General features: G+C 44.7%; 1 protein-coding gene and 1 long non-coding RNA gene across 2 annotated transcripts; both read left to right on the top strand.

The window, feature by feature from the left end:
- The first annotated feature begins 4,115 nt into the window (after positions 1-4,115).
- On the top strand, positions 4,116-10,166 carry LOC136016727 (uncharacterized). Its single transcript, XR_010613680.1, has 2 exons — positions 4,116-4,905; positions 9,428-10,166. It is a non-coding gene; the product is annotated as an uncharacterized LOC136016727 (long non-coding RNA).
- A 1,650-nt stretch (positions 10,167-11,816) lies between these two features.
- LOC136017517 (ubiquitin carboxyl-terminal hydrolase 42-like) lies at positions 11,817-18,035 on the top strand. Its single transcript, XM_065685831.1, has 8 exons — positions 11,817-11,918; positions 12,553-12,693; positions 12,895-12,995; positions 13,456-13,594; positions 14,289-15,020; positions 15,227-15,315; positions 15,585-16,208; positions 17,347-18,035. Exons 1-8 carry the CDS (start codon positions 11,817-11,819, stop codon positions 17,360-17,362), a joined length of 1,944 nt encoding a protein of 647 aa, XP_065541903.1. The 3' UTR covers positions 17,363-18,035.
- The last annotated feature ends 1,466 nt before the right edge of the window (positions 18,036-19,501 follow it).

Below are 19,501 nucleotides of genomic sequence, written 5' to 3'. Positions count from 1 at the left end.
CCACATAGGTATGTAGTAAATGTAAAAACTATGCATTGTTTTCCTCTAGAAAGCATTATAAATGCTGCTCAGTTGACAGAGGTTCGGTTTTGTACCAGTTTAAAGCGGTTCAAAATGTGAAGCAACACGGAGCTTATTTTGTCAGAATAGTGTCAATTTTAAGTCAGTCCGGCTGAGCTGAAGTTTTCTGTACACTTCTCTGCCTGCACTGCACTGGCACCGTGGCTGATGGAAGCGGCCACGCAGTTCAGATGCTGAGCGGAGCCGGCACGGCAAAAGGAAGGGAAAGAGAGCGGCGGGAGCGGCCGGCTCAGCTCGGCTCAGCTCAGCTCCGGTGGCCGCTGTGGCGCTGGTTGGGCACCCGGCCGCTGCCGTCCTGCCTGACGGGCAGCGGAGGAGCGGGACTCCCCGGCGGGGCGGGCTGGGGAACGTGCCCAGTACTGGGCGGACGGAGCCAGCACGGCCGCCGCCACCGCCGCCACCACGGGCTGGACAGGCAGGACCGGGACGGGGCGGGAGGGGGCTGAGGCGACGCGGCGCTACCCCTGCCCCCGCAGCACCGGTTGCCGCGGGCCGGAATTACCGAGCGGGGCTGGGTCGGAGCGTGAGGTGGAGTGAGAAGGACGAGGAGATGTGAAGCCGTGCCGCGCCGGTCCGTGAGAGCAGCGGTGCCACAACGCTTTTAGGGACCAAAACCCCTCGGACGGGCAGAGCAGCGGGTGAGCGGGTAGGTGCTTGATGCTTGGCGCTGGGGACGGAAGGGAGAGGCAGACCCTCAGACCGCGCTGAAACACCGGGCACACGCCCCTGGGCGGACACAGACCCGGCCCAGGTGCGGAGAGACGCAGGCCCCGGGGCCGCTCTCGCTGCTCCGTACAACTCGCGGTCCCCGATCTCGGGGTCGCCAGTAGTGCCAGGAAGCGTTGCTGGGCTGCGGCAGCGGGGAATGAGAGCTTCGAGTGCCTCTCCCCTTCGTGTACCTAACTGGCTTCCAGTTAAGATCTTCCTTAACTGGAATAATTGCGAGTTTCCCAGCTTGGCAGCTGGATTCTCTTTTATGACAGTACACGAGTGCGGCGTGTTTGTGTTCGGGATGTTCCTCTTTTTTCTTTTCTTTTTTTGTAATCGGTTTGGATATTTTTTCTTACGGTAGTGTTGCAGTGTGGAAATGTAGTTTGCAATTTAGAGACATAGAAGTGCCTTCATGCCTACCAGTAGTAGCTTTGCATTGCTCCTTATTTCTACGTAGGTCTTTTTGTGTACGGTATTGTTTTACAATCACTGCTGCAAATGTTTGTTTTGTCATGAGACAAATGCGTAATCGCTACTCCCCAGTTACATTCAGTTTTGTGAGTAGGGTTTTTAGCTTGGTTGTTGTCGTTTGGGGTTTGTTTTAATATTTCTTACCAGCTATTTAGTTCTTCAAGTTATTTCTTTGATAGTGAGTGACAGAATTTCCTTCTGGAATGCTTCTTGATATTCTTAAGTCAAAAAATATTGCCTCTGTTACAGACAATGACTACAATGAGGAGAATATCTTCTGTATTTGAAAAGCTTGTTATTTAGGTGGCCTGCCAAGAAAACAACAGCATGCACCCCAACCTTGGGCCAAGTACAACCTGAGGAAGATGCAGAGAAAGTACCGAGAGGTTCTCTTTCTTCTAAAACCTCTGAAAATCCCAAGCCTTTTGGCCAGGGAGAGCTAAGTAAGTGTGTCTTCTGTTCTTCCCCCCTTTTCTTCAGAATAAAAAACCCCCAAGTTAGAAAACGCAGTTCTCATTTGTTGTGCTAAGACAGGGTTGTGATGAATAAAGCCTTCAGCTCTAGGCTGCCATTTTGTGAGTCCCCTAAGGCAACTGCAGGCACTGGCATTGAAAATCCTGTAGATTTATCTATTTAAAAATCTACTTGTAACAATCGGTTTTGAGGAGGTTTTTATAATACACAGACTTAGCCAGGTCTTCTGTGTTGTGCAGAGAAAAGTACATTTCACCTTTGTGTTTATGGCTTCCATTGTTCACAAGTCTCTGAATGCTAACCCTGCTCAGGAAGAGGTCTGGTATCTGTAGGGTTACCTGCTCTGCCCCAGAAGGAGTCAGGACAAAGGAGGAGTTCCCTTTGGTAGATGAGGATTGGGTTAGGGATCAGTTAAGCAGTCTGGACATCTATAAATCGATGGGTCCGGATGGAATACACCCACGGCTGCTGAGGGAGCTGGTGGAGTTCATTGCTCGGCCACTCTCTGTCATCTTTGGTAAGTCGTGGGAAACAGGAGAGGTGCCTGAGGATTGGAGGATGGCAAGTGTCACGCCAGTCTATAAGAAGGGCAAGGAAGGGGACCCGGGTAATTACAGACCGGTCAGCCTTACCTCCATCCCTGGAAAGGTGATGGAACAACTTATGCGTGACACCATCTCTAGACATATCAAGGATGAGGGTATCGTTAAGTGCAGCCAACATGGTTTTACCAAGGGGAAGTCATGTTTGACCAACCTTATAGCCTTCTCTGAGGAAGTGACTAGGTGGATGGATGACGGTAGAGCAGTAGATGTGTTTTTTCTTGATTTCAGTAGGGCATTTGATACTGTCTCCCACAGCATCCTCATAGATAAGCTAAGGACGTGTGGGCTTGATGATCAGGTAGTGAGGTGGATCGAGAACTGGTTGAAGGGAAGAAGGCAGAGAGTTGTGGTCAATGGGGCAGAATCTAGCTGGAGGTCTGTGACTAGTGGAGTACCTCAGGGGTCGGTGCTGGGACCAGTGCTGTTTAAAATTTTCATCAACGACCTGGATGAGGGAACTGAGTGTACCCTCAGCAAGTTTGCTGATGATACTAAACTGGGAGGAGTGGCTGACACACCAGAAGGCTGTGCTGCCATTCAGCGAGACCTGGACAGGCTGGAGAGTTGGGCGGGGAGAAATTTGATGAAATTCAACAAGGGCAAGTGTAGAGTCTTGCATGTGGGGAAGAACAACCCCATGTACCAGTACAGGTTGGGGGCTGACCTGGTGGAAAGTAGTGAAGGGGAAAGGGACCTGGGGGTCCTGGTGGATAGGAGGATGACCAGGAGCCAGCAATGTGCTCTTGTGGCCAAAAAGGCCAATGGCATCCTAGGATGTATCACAAAGGGTGTGGTTAGTAGGTCAAGAGAGGTTCTCCTCCCCCTCTATTCTGCCTTGGTGGGGCCGCATCTGGAATATTGTGTCCAGCTCTGGGCCCCTCAGTTCAAGAAGGACAGGGAATTGCTTGAAAGAGTCCAGCGCAGAGCCACAAAGATGATTAAGGGAGTGGAACACCTCCCTTATGAGGAGAGGCTGAAGGAGCTGGGTCTCTAGCTTGGAGGAGACTGAGGGGTGACCTCATCGATGTTTACAAATATGTAAAGGGTGAGTGTCAGGATGATGGAGCTAGGTTCTTTTCAGTGATAGGACAAGGGGCAGTGGGTGTAAACTGGAGCATAGGAGGTTCCATGTGAACATTAGGAGAGGCTTTTTTACTGTGAGAGTGACAGAGCACTAGAACAGGTTGCCCAGGGGGGTTGTGGAGTCCCCTATGTTGGAGATATTGAAGGCCTGCCTGGACAAGTTCCTGTGTGATGTACTCTAGGTTACCCTGCTCTTGCAGGGGGGTTGGACTAGATGATCTTTTGAGGTCCCTTCCAACCTTTGGGATTCTGTGATTTTGTTGAAAGAGTGTCCTGGGTTTACCAGGAGCCGTTTTGCTCCTTCTTAGTAACTGGGGCAAGCTTTGTGTTTCGACTTCCAGCCTGGGCAGAGAGCTGATAACACCGATTGTTTTTAATTGTTGTTAAGTAATGTTTATTCTGGCCAAGGACTTTGTGAGTCTTATGCTCTGCCGGGGACGAGGGGAGGCCGGCAGGAAGCAGAGACAGGACACCTGACCCAAGCTAGCCAAAGAGGTATTCCATACCACAGCACGTCGTGCCCAGGGAGGTAACTGGGAGTTACCCGGAAGGGCACTCTCTCTCTTCGGGGAGGGGGTCGAAGTCTTTCGGCGGTGGTATTGTATTCTCTTGTTATTTTCTCTTATCAGGATTGTGAGAAACTAGAAATTAGGATATTGTTTATTAGGATTTATGTTAAGCCCAATGTAAAGGTTAGGCAATAAAAAGTATGAAATTGCTTACTCAAACAGTCACCGGACACAGCTTACATAGACTAACAGTCGCCAACCGCAATCGCTTATCGCTTATGCAAACATAGTAGATGTTGCCTAAAGATAGCTATAAGATGTTCCATGTGAGAAACTATAGACTAGTGTATTGTTTATTAAGATATATGTTAAGCCAAATGTAAAGGAACTGACAGAGATAAAACACAGCTGGCCAAGATAAGATAGCCGCAAGATGTCCCAGGAACTGGCAGAGATAAGACTAACAACTCCCTGCAAAGACATATGGATGAAGGATCAAAGGAGGAAGACTTCTCACCTTGGTCTCATCGATCACCAGGAGGCAGGAAACTACCCCCTAACAACAACTGAAGCATGCGCAGAGTACTTCCACTATTTCATGAACAAAGAAGTAAAGATGTATAAAAAGGGGCTGTTTGAAATATTTAACACGGCAGTTGGCGGAGCGCAGACTCCCCTGTCGTCCAGCGCTGTCTTTGCTCATATTCTACTTGCTATAATTAATAAAATTTCAATTGGATTATGATCCGTTGTGGTCTCAATTTATAACAATTTCTGGTGCCGTGACTCGGATAAGGAACGGTGGGCTTTGGTCCTCCGGGGGGGCGCCCCGCGACATTTCGCGGCCCCGCGACCAACAGCTTACCTCATCCTTACCGACGAACCTAAATGCTAGAATATGAGCAAAGAAGGAACCGGTAAAATCCCATAAAAATTCTGTGCACGGGAGTCCGGACGAAGACGCAGGACGCGTAAATATATTGCGAAACTTTCCGCAGAGCGAAATAGTTCGCGGCGGAGGACTGCAGAGTGAAATTGTTCACGGCAGAGATTGTTCGCGGGTTTACCATTCGGGCGGGATTGGGTTTCCTGGAATATAACGAATGAGAGGTTCGATATACTGAACCAAGCGAGTGTGGACCCTTAAGTACTGCGGTTCCCATCTCCCGCGAGGGACTGGGCCAGGAACAAGGGGGAGCAAGTGAGTGTGTGTTCAGAGATATTCCAGAAGATGGGGGTGAAGGGCAGCAAGCCTTCGACTCCCATGGGATGGGTACCCACTGTACCTAAGAATACCCCTCTGGCATATATCTTAGACAATTGGAGATGTCTCCCTGGAACCTTAGGGAAAGATAAGCAAAAAAATGATAGAATATTGTACTAAGATATGGGGAGGGAAGATTTTTAAAAATGTTTTTTGGCCAATCTATGGGTCAGAAGAAGATTGGGTAAGACAGCAATTAAACCTCTGGGTTAATAATAAAAAACCCCTTAACCTTGAGGAGAGTCAATATGTGGAAGTGTGGCTAAAAAGACCGGGAGCTAGACTTTACCCGCTGAATGAGATAAAAAAAAAAAAAAAAAAACAAAAAAAAAAAACTAAACAAAAGAAAAAGAAGGTATAATATGAAGCGGGGACAGATACTAAATATGTATAGGCGTAAGGGAATAAATGTAAAGGAAAAACGACCCTGGGTGTGCATACTTTGGAGGAACGATCCCCATGCACCTCAGCGCTGAATAAAGCATACCTACTTTACAACTTTAACGAGTTGTGGAGTCAATCCGCGTATCAATTTGGCGAGCCAGCCAGGAGGCCTCTGTTCGGCTGCAGGATCGGGTGAGGAGCGGATATCCTAAGCCCCCCCCCCCAGGCCGCTTGCCTGGGGGAGCTCCGCTTCTCATCCGCTCACTGCGGGGACAGACAGCGACCTGCGCCGGCTGCGGAGAGGCGGTATGCTTGGAATTTAGGTACTTTGGGGGGCCTGTAGGGCATACGCGTGGCCCGGGGCTGCTGGTAAGGCGTGCAGAGACGTCTGGCGCACAGCGGAGTTCCCCGTGGCAGGTAGGGCTTGCAAGCTGGGGGGCTCGTCGACCGATAGCGCGGCTGCAAGCGATCCTGGAGGCGGATCGGGCGAGCCCGGGTTTTCGCTGCATCCCAAGTTTTGGGAGCCAGGGCGGACCTGCTAATGACCGTGTAGGAAGCAGGAGAAGGGTAAGCGGAACCATAGTGTGAGTGTGTGGGATCCCATGTGTAAGGGTTTGTGTTTCTGTGTGACTGAGACGTAGCGTAGCTACGAAGCGAGTGTGGAGTCCTAATCCGCGGTTCCGTGTCTCCGCGAGGGGAGCGGCCGGAGACGGACGAAGCGTTTATGTTTTTTTCTGTCCTGTGTCTTGTCTGTGTATAACCATCAAGCAGCTTAGAAAGCGGGGGAAGGTCCGGCTACCCCTCCCGCAGTGGATAACTTTACGAAATACAAGGGCAAGGGAATTTCCTATATGCCCTGTGAGAGTATGTGCCTTGTAGGAGTGTAACTGTATGTGACAGGTGGCATTTCACGTGGATATTGCCACTCAGGACACCGGTGGGGCAGATACTGCTCGGGGTGTCTTACAAAACACTGCCAGGTAGAAAATTATAATTATCTAATCGGTGACCAGAAATAAAAGATTACTTTGTGGAGAAAAACCACAAAATCCTGGCGGACTTCCGGGAAGTTAGAATGGAAAACTGAGAAAGGGTTTATAGAAGGTATCAAAGAAAATTCGAGAAGATGTGGTTACAAAGGAAAAAAAAAAAAATAAAATGGGAATACAACAATTAATGTCTCTCTTTTTGGGACAATAAACGGGGGATATCAGGAAAACTTTCGTAACCTGACATATGAGTGCATAATAAGTTTTGAACAGTGGAACCTGCTGTGGATACTAGGGCAGTGTAAATTTTGCTGGAGCTGAAACTATGTTCTAATGACAGGGGAGTTGATCTGCAGAACCCAGAGATACTATCTTACTGAATCCCCTGAGAATATCATAAAATTTGTGTGTAGGTGCTCTCATATTTTAAGTGCATTTGCAGAGCACTGGGAAAGAGAAGCTATAGAGATTTGTAAGAGATTGTTTGAAATGGGAGCCGGTCAAAACAAGGGAATTCTGAAGAAAAGCCCATTGGGTTACATTTTGGCACATTGGAAAGAACTGGGAGGTTCTTCTGGGGGCTCGGTAAACAAGAAAACATTGGTAAAATATTGTAATCAATGGTGGCCTTTATAAACTTTGGAAAATCAGGAAAAATGGCCTAAGAATGGAACTCTGCATTCTAATGCATTTTTTTTTTTTTACAATTTATGTTGGTTTTGAGGTGGCCAAGAAAATGCAATGAAGTAATGCATGCAGATATGTTTCGCTTTAAGAAAGCACCTGGAGTGGCAGACAGAATGTGAAAATTAATATAACTCTGCCAGATCCCTAATTTTGGTTTTGGAAAAGGACAGGGAAAAACAGAAAGCTAAGCTGGAGAGATGTTGTTCAGCCTGTGATATTGGGACAGTCATCAAGAAAATTATATATCACAGGTACCTCCGAGAGGAGCACCCTCTGCCTCTGTCCTATCAGGTATTGATAAGGAGGAGGAAATTGCTGTCACTGGCAACAAGCAGCACATTCACATTCAGGGTTAAGAAGGGGTTAAACCAGAAGTGCTGTTGCAGAGGCAGGCATCTGTAACCCCTGCAGAGCAGGGTGAGCACCTGTGAAAAATAACAAATAAATAAATAAAAAAGGGAAAACCAAAGGGGAAAGGAGGGAAGCTCCCGCAGTTCCTGTGTTTGAGCATGAGATGGGTGCTGGGGCAGGCAGACAGACATGTTGACAGACGGGATTGAACGGTTGATGAATAAATGTGGATGGGAGTGAAGGAGGAAGCATGGAGAGTGTATAGGAATTGGAAATAGGTAGAAAAGAAAAAACTGGGTCGTGCTACAGCCATGGCTGCGCTGGTTGCTTTAAAACTGGTGGAGGACGAATGTCGGACAGAAGTGGGGGAGTGACCTCCTCTTCTGTGGAACCGGATCGGTGTGAGTGCTATGAGGAGTTTGGAAGCTGGGAGTGAGACTACCCTAGTGGGAGTGCCATGGGGTGGCTCGGGTGACTGAATTGGAACTAGGCTGACGGGACCAGGGGAATCTTCCCTAGCAGATCCACTGGTTATAATGGAATTTTTGGTTGATACAGGTGCAATGTATTCAGTTTTAAACAAAGCTTTAATACCTTTGGGGACGATTATATGATGATAAAAGGGGCGACTGGCCAAGGTGAAAAGGCTTATTTTTGTAAACTACTAAAATATCAATTGGGAAAACAATGGGGCATCCATAAGTTTTTGTATATGCCTAACTCCGCAAAAGCTCTTTTGGGGAGAGATTTGTTAGAACACTTGGGAGCAACCATTACTTTCAAAGGAGGCGAGATCACTTTAAAAGTAAAGGACCAACAGTATATAGAGATGTTAAAAGCTTAATTTTGATCACTAATCATGTCGAGGGAGAAGTCAGATTGAAGATATACTGGATCAGGTATTCCCAGGGATATGGGCTACAAACATACCTGGAAGAGCTCTTAAAAGAATACCAGGTACAAACGGGGAACGTGCTGTTACAGTATGTAGATGATCTGCTCATAGCAGGGAGTAATAAGGAGGATGTAAGAAAAGAAAGCATTCGATTTCTAAACTTTCCTGCACAAAAGGGCCTACGGGTATCACAAGAAAAGTTACAATTTGTGGAGGAAAAAGTGAAATATTTGGGACATTATTTGTTTAATGGCCAGAAAATAATGGAGCCAGTCGCATTAAAGGCCCAGTGACGAGACCCACTGGAAAGTAATCAGTACTCCAGGGGACACCAAGAAAATCCTGAGAAGATAACGTAATGATAGAGACTTTATTTATTTAATTATGTTGCCGCATTATCTTTTGGTATAAAGTGTGTATTGCTGTTTATATTTGCTATAATTATTTCTCCTCTTTTCTATTATATATGGAAACGTACAAAGTGTGTTGAAGGAAATTGTTAAACTTATGCAACCACACAATAGTGAATATAGAAGATATGCTGATGTAAATAATGTATGTACTCTAGATATACGAATTAGGTGTAATAATTTGAATTGCAATTGTTATCCATTTGCTTGTTTTAGGTGTAAGGTATGTCAGGATAAATGGTGGACACACTATGAATGTGGATGCCCTCCAATAGGAGTTTGCACACAGTGTTGGAAAATCCAAAGAACTCTCACTGTGTGGAAATTAAAACAATTAGAGTCTAAAACAAGAAATTATTTGGGAATCCCATGAGTGGTGGGAGATTTTTGCCAAAGGAATAAACCCTCAATATTATTGTTACCACTCCAATGAACCAGTCCCCTTTATAGCCGAAATTTTGATTATAAAGTGTAGAAGGGAAGTACTAACTGTATCTTGCTTTGCCCCATTAGTTAAGGCTGCAAAGTGGGAAGCCTATGTAAACAGGCAGAAAGCCCGAAACAGCTGTTCTCCTGAAGAATTCCCTTGCTGCCGAGAAGATGGTACACCCCGTGGCTTGAAGCAACCGAGTCGACGGGCGAGGCAGAGGAGGAATAAACTGTGGAGAAAAGAACCAGAACAATGGGATGCAAAACCAGCAATGGCCGAACTTCCCCAGGACTGGTAAAAATATACTTAAATTGGCAAAATTGACAGACACCCTTTTTCCTGGTATACCGTTAGTTTGGTTATTGATAATAACCCAAGCAAATGGAAACCCGCATGAACCATTAAAGTGGGAATTAATATCCTGAGAAACATCCAAAGTGATAACCACTTTCACTGGGACGGGACAACCTGAATTCCCTGTACAACCTTAATGTAGAACTCCGGAAAAGGTTAAATCAACGTAAGAAAGATCGTGAGGCGAGCAGGTCATGGTATGAAAACTGGTTTAATATCTCACCTTGGCTAACCACTTTGTTGTCTGCTCTAGCAGGACCGCTTATCATGTTGATTCTGGGACTTATATTTGGGCCTTGTATATTACGCTATATTTTACACTTTATTAGAGAACGGTTTGACATAGCTAAACTGCTTATTTTAACTACGAGATCTGGGGTAAAATATAAGAGTGTATCTATTGATGAGGATGAAGATTGTTGTGAATGTGTCATGCCACGTAAAAAATATACCTGTGATTGTAAGGAATTACCTTGTGAGTGTTATGATAAATGTTGGGAGTGTGGAAAAAGGTTGGCTTACAATTCTGAAAATGAAAGCAACATCTAATAAACAATAATAGGATAAAAGAAAAAGGGGGGATTGTGAGAAACTATAAATTAGGATATTGTTTATTAGGATTTATGTTAAGCCCAATGTAAAGGTTAGGCAATAAAAGTATGAAATTGCTTACTCAAACAGTCAACGGACACAGCTTACATAGACTAACAGTCGCCAACCGCAATCGCTTATCGCTTATGCAAACATAGTAGATGTTGCCTAAAGATAGCTATAAGATGTTCCATGTGAGAAACTATAGACTAGTGTATTGTTTATTAAGATATATGTTAAGCCAAATGTAAAGGAACTGACAGAGATAAAACACAGCTGGCCAAGATAAGATAGCCGCAAGATGTCCCAGGAACTGGCAGAGATAAGACTAACAACTCCCTGCAAAGACATATGGATGAAGGATCAAAGGAGGAAGACTTCTCACCTTGGTCTCATCGATCACCAGGAGGCAGGAAACTACCCCCTAACAACAACTGAAGCATGCGCAGAGTACTTCCACTATTTCATGAACAAAGAAGTAAAGATGTATAAAAAGGGGCTGTTTGAAATATTTAACACGGCAGTTGGCGGAGCGCAGACTCCCCTGTCGTCCAGCGCTGTCTTTGCTCATATTCTACTTGCTATAATTAATAAAATTTCAATTGGATTATGATCCGTTGTGGTCTCAATTTATAACAAGGATTATCATTGGTGGTAGCAGTAGTGATTTGTGTTATACCTTAGTTACTGGGTTGTTCTTACCTCAAGCCGTGGGAGTTACATTCTCCTGATTCTCCTCCCCGTCGGGAGTGGGGAGTGTCGGGGGGGGGGGGGGGGGTGTGAGTGGACGAGCTGTGTGGATCGGTTTAAACCGCGACAGACGTGCTGCTCCCTGAAACGACAACCCCAACCTATTGCTGTATTTAACTCGGTTTGCATGAGGTGCGTGCCTGTCAGGGACTTCAGAGGTGGGTTTTGTTGAAGCAAATCGCGCTGCCTCCCTGTTATAAATTGAGACCACAACGGATCATAACTTTTATTCCTACTGCCGCCTGCACTGGGGTTTATTAGCCTTCGTAATTGTGAGGTTGCACACAGAAATGTTCATCTGGCCAGAAGTTAAAGGGGGTGTCTGCTAAGTAGTGGTGAGCTGAAGCACGGAGCTAAGGACAACGATTTGGGGTGGGAGGCAACATCAGCTCGTTGAAGGTCCTAGTGTTCCCTGTGGAAGAAACTGGGATTGGGTCTCAGTGCATGTGAACGGTGGTCGTTAACATGAGCAGCCTCTAATGACTCGCTAAAAAATGTCTTGCACGGTTCTCGTGCTGAATTGTTGGGAAGTCTCTCCTTTTTGTCATTAGGATAGATGCTCAGATGTTTGCTTGGCTATGAAAAGAGAATGTTCTAAGACCTTTGTTTTGTAGAGCTGTCCGCTTACATGCTGTTACCTTCTGTCTGTTAACAAACCCAAAGTGCGGCGTATGGGTTCATAAGCCTGCGTGAGAGACGTAAACTTGTTTGAATTTTGGGAGGGGGAAGAATTTGCTGTTAAACATTTGTCTGTGCTTGCTTTTAAGGTGCACAAACATGGTACCTGCCTCCAAGATGTACACAATACATCGTTCCTCCAATGTTCTTATCATGTCGCTGAAAAGATTTGCAGATTTTAGTGGTGGCAAGATCAGCAAGGTATATTTGCAGCTGTAAAGCAGCTTTATCTTCTATATATCTATGTTCTTTATCTTCTTGGAATGGGAGATTTCCCCAAGAAAAGATCATTTTAAAGAGGGGGAGTTTAGATTGGATATAAGGAAGAAATTAGGGTTAGGGTGGTTAGGGTGGTGAGGCACTGGAATGGGTTGCCCAGGGAAGTTGTGAATGCTCCATCCCTGGCGGTGTTAAAGATCAGGTTGGACAGAGCCTTGGGTGGCATGGTTTAGTGGGAGGTGTCCCTGCCCATGGCAGGGGGGTTGGAACTAGATGATCTTAAGGTCCTTTCTGACCCTAACTGTTCTGTGATTCTCTGATTTAAAAGTTGTTAGTGTTTGCAGGCTGTAACTATAATAACAATTGTCTAAGAAGCGTCAATCTAGCAACTATGGCTTACGGTAACCCTAAGAGTAGACGTCACTCTTAGAGCTAATTCTGTAGAAAACAGTTCTCTGCAGCTTAAATTATTAAATGTTGTTTCTGAGAATAGGTATTTTTAAATGAATGAAGAATATATTTGTGTGATCCTAGCCTGTGTTCTTAGAAGGGTTTTCCTCAGGCTGTTCCATGAAGCGTTTCAGGGTAATATTTGAATCTTCCTGTTTTCTTTTAGCACGTAAACTACCCTGAATATTTGGATCTCCGAGCATATATGTCCCAGTCAACGGGAGAACCACTCATCTATTCTTTATATGCAGTTCTTGTTCATTCTGGTTTCAGCTGTAATGCAGGACACTATATCTGCTTCATAAAGGTGGGTATCGGCTTGATTTCCAACAGGGTAAAATAAACAAAGAAAATGAATGTTACTGGCAGCCACCATTTTGATGGAGAAAGGTTGAATGATGTGTTCTGTTCGATCTGTTTGGTACGTTTTGTGCTGTAGTGTTCCGCCTGTGATGTCATTTCGACAACATGCATTTTGTCTGAAGGTATCACTGTCTTTTATTTGCAGGCCGGCAATGGATTTTGGTATCGAATGAATGATGCCATAGTGGAGCGTTCTGATATCAAAACAGTTCTCAATCAGCAAGCTTATTTACTTTTTTATATCAGGTAATACCAACTACTGACTCTGTTCAGAATATATTTACTTTCCTGTTACTGATACTTTTCTTTCTTTCCAAGTGTTTTTCTTTCTGTCCTAGGCAAAGTTTACTGTTTGTGTAATTCAGTTCTGTCTAACCTGAACTTACCGCTGTCATTTACTGCCTTTCATTGTTTGCCCTTAAACTGGTGAGCTTGTGCATATTGCTCTACATCTGCTCTATGTAGCTGGCTAATATAGAAGAGGAGAAATTATGCCATAGAAGGTGTAAGGGGGAGTTGTTGCTCTGACAAGCACAGTCATTGTAGGGAGACCATTGTCTATTTCTTACTTTGTAGTCTTGGTTGAGTCTTTTATATATGTCTTCTGTGTCACATCATCTGTTCCTTTAAAATTATAGTTGGGGTTTTAATCCAAGAATAGACTGAAAGAAAAACTCTAAACTGAGATCACTGCTTTTTTCCCAAGGCGCTATGATTTGACACTTGGAGAATGTGGGCTTTCCTTACCAGCACCGTCTTATGCCCGTTCATTCCTTGGTCAGCGGGGGCCTAAGAGTAAGCAGGCTGGATTTACGGGACCACGACTTCCTCCTCATATGGTTAAGGTAATTTGCAGGGAGTAAGTAATGACACCAAATTGATAATATTGTTTTCTTTTGATGTGTGGGGGGTATTGTTTTATAGCATCGAGTTCTATTTTCCCTCCCACACTACAGCTTTCTTCACAACCGTCATGCGACAGCCAGAATTATTGAAACAGTGGCTAATCCTAAACTGTGCAGCCATGCTACTTCATTATACTTCCAACTCAAAGTGCTTTCTAAAGCACTGACAGCTACGCTTTTGAGACACTTGAAGGAGTCTATTAATTCTTGATGATGATGATGATAAGAACAATAGCAGTAGTAATAATAATTAAATATCACTCTCCGTCAGTGTTGCTTTAGCTGAGACAGTGAGAAAGATTTTTCTTGGTCCTGAGTAGCAGAGCAATTATTGCAGTGTTTCCAGGGAATGTTTAAAGGGGAAAATAAACATATTTGGGAAGAGCTGTAGTCAATGTTAAGTTGTTTGAGTGGGTTTCAAAAAATGAGGCTCATTTGATACCAAGATGCAGTAAACCAAAAGCAGCAGGAATTAAATACACTTGTTGGACTTAGGTTTATATTGGAAGTGAGGTGTTTATCTTCGTAGGTGGTGAGGCAATTTTTAGAAATATTTAGTAGGAGAATTTAATGTTTTAGTAAGTGCTGTGTAATTGCACATATTCATCTTGCAATCTTTTCTTTTTCAATACAGAAATCAAGTTGTTTAAATGGAAATGGACCCCTAAAAGGAGATACAAATCCTGTTGGTATGACCATAAACAAGCCATCTTCAGCTCCACCAACTGCTTGCATTCGAAACGTGGAAATGACCAGGCCTTCATCTACGGATCCATCGAAAGCCCAGAAGATCACTATCAGTATTCCTAACAAATTGCCTGAGCTTCAGACTGTGTCACAACCTGGCTGTGTTACCAGTGCTTTGGAGAATGAGGATCTCAGCAAGGCCGTTCCTTCCTCCACAATTACAGATTCTCTCAGAGCAGAGTCTTCCTCAAATGCATCTACAGTGGCAGTTGCTGCTAACATTTCCAAACAGGAAGTTCCTGATGAAATGTTTGTAGAGCCAGCAGTGAATGTAAGTCCTACAGTCGGCTCCGATGCTCTAGTCCCTTCCAGTGCAGAGTCTTCAGGAAAGTCTGTGGAGTCGAATGGCGTGTTGAAAAGGAATTGCAGCATATCTTCATATGGAATTGTAATGGGGAAGGTGGTTGGCACATTGCAGAATTCCCATTCTTTCTGTGAGAGTGCTGAAGAAGAGAGATCCCATCATGAGCTGCCACAAAATGATTCACTAAATGGTGCTATTAGTTTAGATATTGGATTTAAACAAAAGGGACAGAAACTTGATGATTTTGCTTGCCAAGTCCAACCTGCTAAACCTTCTGAGATTTTCTTTGCTAAAACAAATGGATTGCTTTTACGAGCAAGTTATGTATGCTCCATCTAGAACTTCTCACCTATGACGTGTTTAGTATTCAGGACGAATGTTCCTAATTCATGTGAAATACTGTGAAAACACACAGCACAGATTTCCTCATTAACACTTTGTGCTACTGTCCCATTAGTTTTCTACATTTGTTTTTTTGTTGTTTGTTTGTTAGTTTGTTAACGTCTATGTTTTAATTGTAGATACCTGTAGCTGAGTCACCGATTCCTCAAGAAATAATCTTAGAATCCCTGGCCTGCAACCACCTGAACAGGTTGTCAGAGAAAACAAGGTAAATTGAGTATACTCTGATGAAAACAAGATTTCATACAAGTTTATCATTCTTTTACCCATCTGCTAGTACTATTTAATAGAAAGCTTTAAATTAGTACAGCAAATTCCACACTGTACATGTAGGATTGCAGATGTCAGCACCGAGCATGTGTTATTGTCATATTAAATACAGGCAGATGCCTCCTGGAATGCTTCTGTTTCTTCACAGAATGGTTTTCCATTTTTTACCATTGGAATCCTTTCTCTGTTCTCTTTTTTCCAACCTAGGATGCATGCGAGCCAATACAGGCCTTCGCATAATGAAAGAAACAGTCCAAATAATGGCAAAAGCTGGGGAAAATACTCTGATTATAGATCCCGAAGCAGAGAAAGAACAGAACAAGACAGGAATAAGTATTATCGTTCCAAAGGAGAGAAAACCTGGAGCCCGGAAACATACTGTCAAGATGAAGCACAGAGATGGGAAAAATGCAGATATTACGAGGATTATGACTCTGCTCGTAGAACAGGAAATGGTAGAGAGAGGAAGTACACTCATTCTGACAAAGACTTTGACAAATGGAGTCAATTCTCGAAATCAGAGCGGGATGATCCCTGCAAGAGCAGATGGGCTGACAACACTCACTGCAGAGAGGAAGGAGCGCATCACTTGAGCAGCCACAGAGGGAACCTCCGTCATTGTTCAGTACCTCCGCAGCAGTCTGAAAAACACTCTTGGGAAGGGCACGCACCTCCACCTGCCTCAGCTCGTGCACAATTTGACAACGCTTTCTGGGAAAATAAGAAACTGAGGCTTGGCAAGAGGAAATACAGTGACACAGAAGGAGGCGAAAGCGAAGTGGAAAGGAAACGCCGCAAGATAGATGATAAATATCAAGAGACGGATTACAGGTAAACAGGGATTCCAGCATAATCTGCAATTTTTTCCCTAACTCTTCTCTGAATGTTTCTCATGCCTGTCTTTTTCCCATTGTGTCTAAGTGATTTATAATAATAATCCGCCTGCGGGTTGGTCATTAGGCTGGTCATTAGGTTGGTCAAGCAAACGTAGGAAGATGTTGCTGAATAGCGTTAGAACGCTAGATCTGGAGCACAAAGTTAAGAACCTGTCCTGGTTTAAGCCCAGCCTGCTGAACCCAGGACAGAACCGCATCCGCGCACTGTTCTTGATTAGGTTACAACAGTTACATATTTTTAACTCCACATATTCCACAATTAGCCCCTGTAAGGATTTGTGTACAAACCAAGACTTACTGTTATTTAATCTGAGGGCTTATGTCTGTTGCATCTGAAGTCAGATGTGCAGAAATTACTGCAAAATAGCTGGCACACAGCAAGCCATCACCTGTGGTAAAGTAAATAACACTTCATACACACATCAAACACTGCATCCCTTTTCCTATTTTTAACCTGCATGTTTCCCTCAGACCTCAGGATTTGGATGGCCTTGTGTTTCACATTGACAATGACTAGGACTGGTTTGGCTTTAGTGAATGCTTTTGCCAGCAGGTGGCCAACTCTGGTTATTTCTAAACCAGTCAAAAGTAGAGGAAGAAGTTAAATGTCTTGCACCCCACTACACAGGCCAGGGCCGTTAAGATTAGTGCGCTATTTGTGTAGACGTGAGAGATGTTAACCGATAAACACAGTGACAGAACCCCACTTTGGTCCACTGCTTGCAACACAAGTGGGATATGAGGGCTGTGAAAAGCCATTTGTTAAGTCTGGAGAATTTTAGTATTTCCTCAAGTCCATAGATGTTCATGAACTTCCTCTTGTGGAAGGTCCGTCTTTAAAAATACTAAATAAAGGGGTCTGAAGTAGGAACTTTCACTTTTGCATAGATCCAAAATGCAGTCAGTTTGGATGTGGGGAAGCTACCTTCTCAAGTCCGTCAGATAATATAGTCACAGAGCAGATGGAGCTGTGTGCAGGCTTGAGACTTCTCTTTCAGAAACCTAACCACTGAGACAGGGTTTGGCGTTGAACGTCATGACATGGGCTGACATTGCTTTCTTTTGTCTTTCAGATACAAAGCTCACTGATGGAATCCTTCGATACCCAAACTAAACCTACTGTCAAAACCAACTATGTCTTATCATCAAACCTGACTCTTTACCATCAAAACTGTGTGCCATCAAAGCTGATGGTTTACCATCAAACCTGGCTGTTTACCATCAAGAATGACTCTACCATCAAAACTGACTGCTTACCATCGAACCTGTCTTCGCCGTCAAAACTGACTCTTTACCACCAGACCTGACTGTTTACCGTCAAACCTGGCTTTACCATCAAAGCTGGCACTTTAGCACCAAACCTGACTGTTTACCATCGAAGCTGCCTTTACCATCAAAACTGACTCGTTACCATCAAATGTGACTTTTTACCACCAAACGTGACCGTTTGCATCAAACCTGACTGTTTACCATCGAACCTGGCTTTACCATCAAAAAAGATGAGTCTTTACCTTCAAAAACAACGACTCTTTTATCTTCAGACTGGACTTTATCGATGTTGACCATCAAAACTTTGAATTTATTATTGAAACATTCACCGTCAAGACAAAATCCATATATTTTAATTCCATTTTCTTAATATACTGTCACTTGTCTGAAGTCTCAGTTGTCTGGTTTTGTCTCTCTAAAGGGGCTAGTTAAAGACAAATTTATACTGTGATTTTAATTTTTATTATTAAATGCTAACAAACTGTGGTGCACTTCATATTCGCTGGTCCTGCATCAGGAGACCAGTGAGTGGGAATCTCTATGAAATAAAGTTCATCTGACTAATCTGTCTGGTCTAATTAATCGACTTGAGGAGAAACGATCTGAGTTGTCCCCCTACTTGCCTTACATTTGGCTGAAGCTCATGGAAAGCAATGGACAAAATTCCTCCTTAATTTAGGGTGGGAAACCAGCTCTTACCGGAGTAACATTTATAGCAGCACAGCTATGAGTGTTCAGCCTTACGAAAACAACTGATTTTGCAGCTGAGGAGTTTTCTCTCTGAAAAATTCAACCTGTCAGTTTAAATCAGTGTGCTTAAAGGTAGGCAAAGAGGCCTTTTACTTACAAGAGCAGTTGCAAAATCAGATCTTAACCTCTTAAACAAGTAAATCAGCACGCACCTCCCATGTATTCTTGGTAAATAAGGAGCTATGCAACAGTCGAGTTTCACACTTTAGAGGAAGTCCCCAGGCTGAATCAACAGGTCCTCCTGATAAATGAAAATGTTACTATTGCAGTGGATTTACATCGAACACCACATTTTTAACAACGGTTGATACAGAGTATGTCATGCAAATCACTTGTGTACACCAACTAATACTTAAATCAGTCCCTATCTGTGCAGCATTTACATTTTTATATTCAAACTGTAGCTAGAAACATTTTACAAGAAACTATGGAAATGGATCTTGTAAGCCACAAGTCTTAGTTTGTAGGATTTGGTCTACAAGAGACCAAGCTTTTCCAGCCAGCATATCCACATAGGTATGTAGTAAATGTTAAAACTATGCATTGTTTTCCTCTAGAAAGCATTATAAATGCTGCTCAGTTGACAGAGGTTCGGTTTTGTACCAGTTTAAAGCGGTTCAAAATGTGAAGCAACACGGAGCTTATTTTGTCAGAATAGTGTCAATTTTAAGTCAGTCCGGCTGAGCTGAAGTTTTCTGTACACTTCTCTGCCTGCACTGCACTGGCACCGTGGCTGATGGAAGCGGCCACGCAGTTCAGATGCTGAGCGGAGCCGGCACGGCAAAAGGAAGGGAAAGAGAGCGGCGGGAGCGGCCGGCTCAGCTCGGCTCAGCTCAGCTCCGGTGGCCGCTGTGGCGCTGGTTGGGCACCCGGCCGCTGCCGTCCTGCCTGACGGGCAGCGGAGGAGCGGGACTCCCCGGCGGGGCGGGCTGGGGAACGTGCCCAGTACTGGGCGGACGGAGCCAGCACGGCCGCCGCCACCGCCGCCACCACGGGCTGGACAGGCAGGACCGGGACGGGGCGGGAGGGGGCTGAGGCGACGCGGCGCTACCCCTGCCCCCGCAGCACCGGTTGCCGCGGGCCGGAATTACCGAGCGGGGCTGGGTCGGAGCGTGAGGTGGAGTGAGAAGGACGAGGAGATGTGAAGCCGTGCCGCGCCGGTCCGTGAGAGCAGCGGTGCCACAACGCTTTTAGGGACCAAAACCCCTC

This window comes from Lathamus discolor, chromosome 6 (assembly GCF_037157495.1).
Source record: "Lathamus discolor isolate bLatDis1 chromosome 6, bLatDis1.hap1, whole genome shotgun sequence".
Classification (NCBI taxonomy): domain Eukaryota; kingdom Metazoa; phylum Chordata; class Aves; order Psittaciformes; family Psittacidae; genus Lathamus; species Lathamus discolor.
The sequence above is the reverse complement of the archived record's forward strand: the minus strand, read 5'-3'. Positions and strand labels throughout refer to the sequence as shown.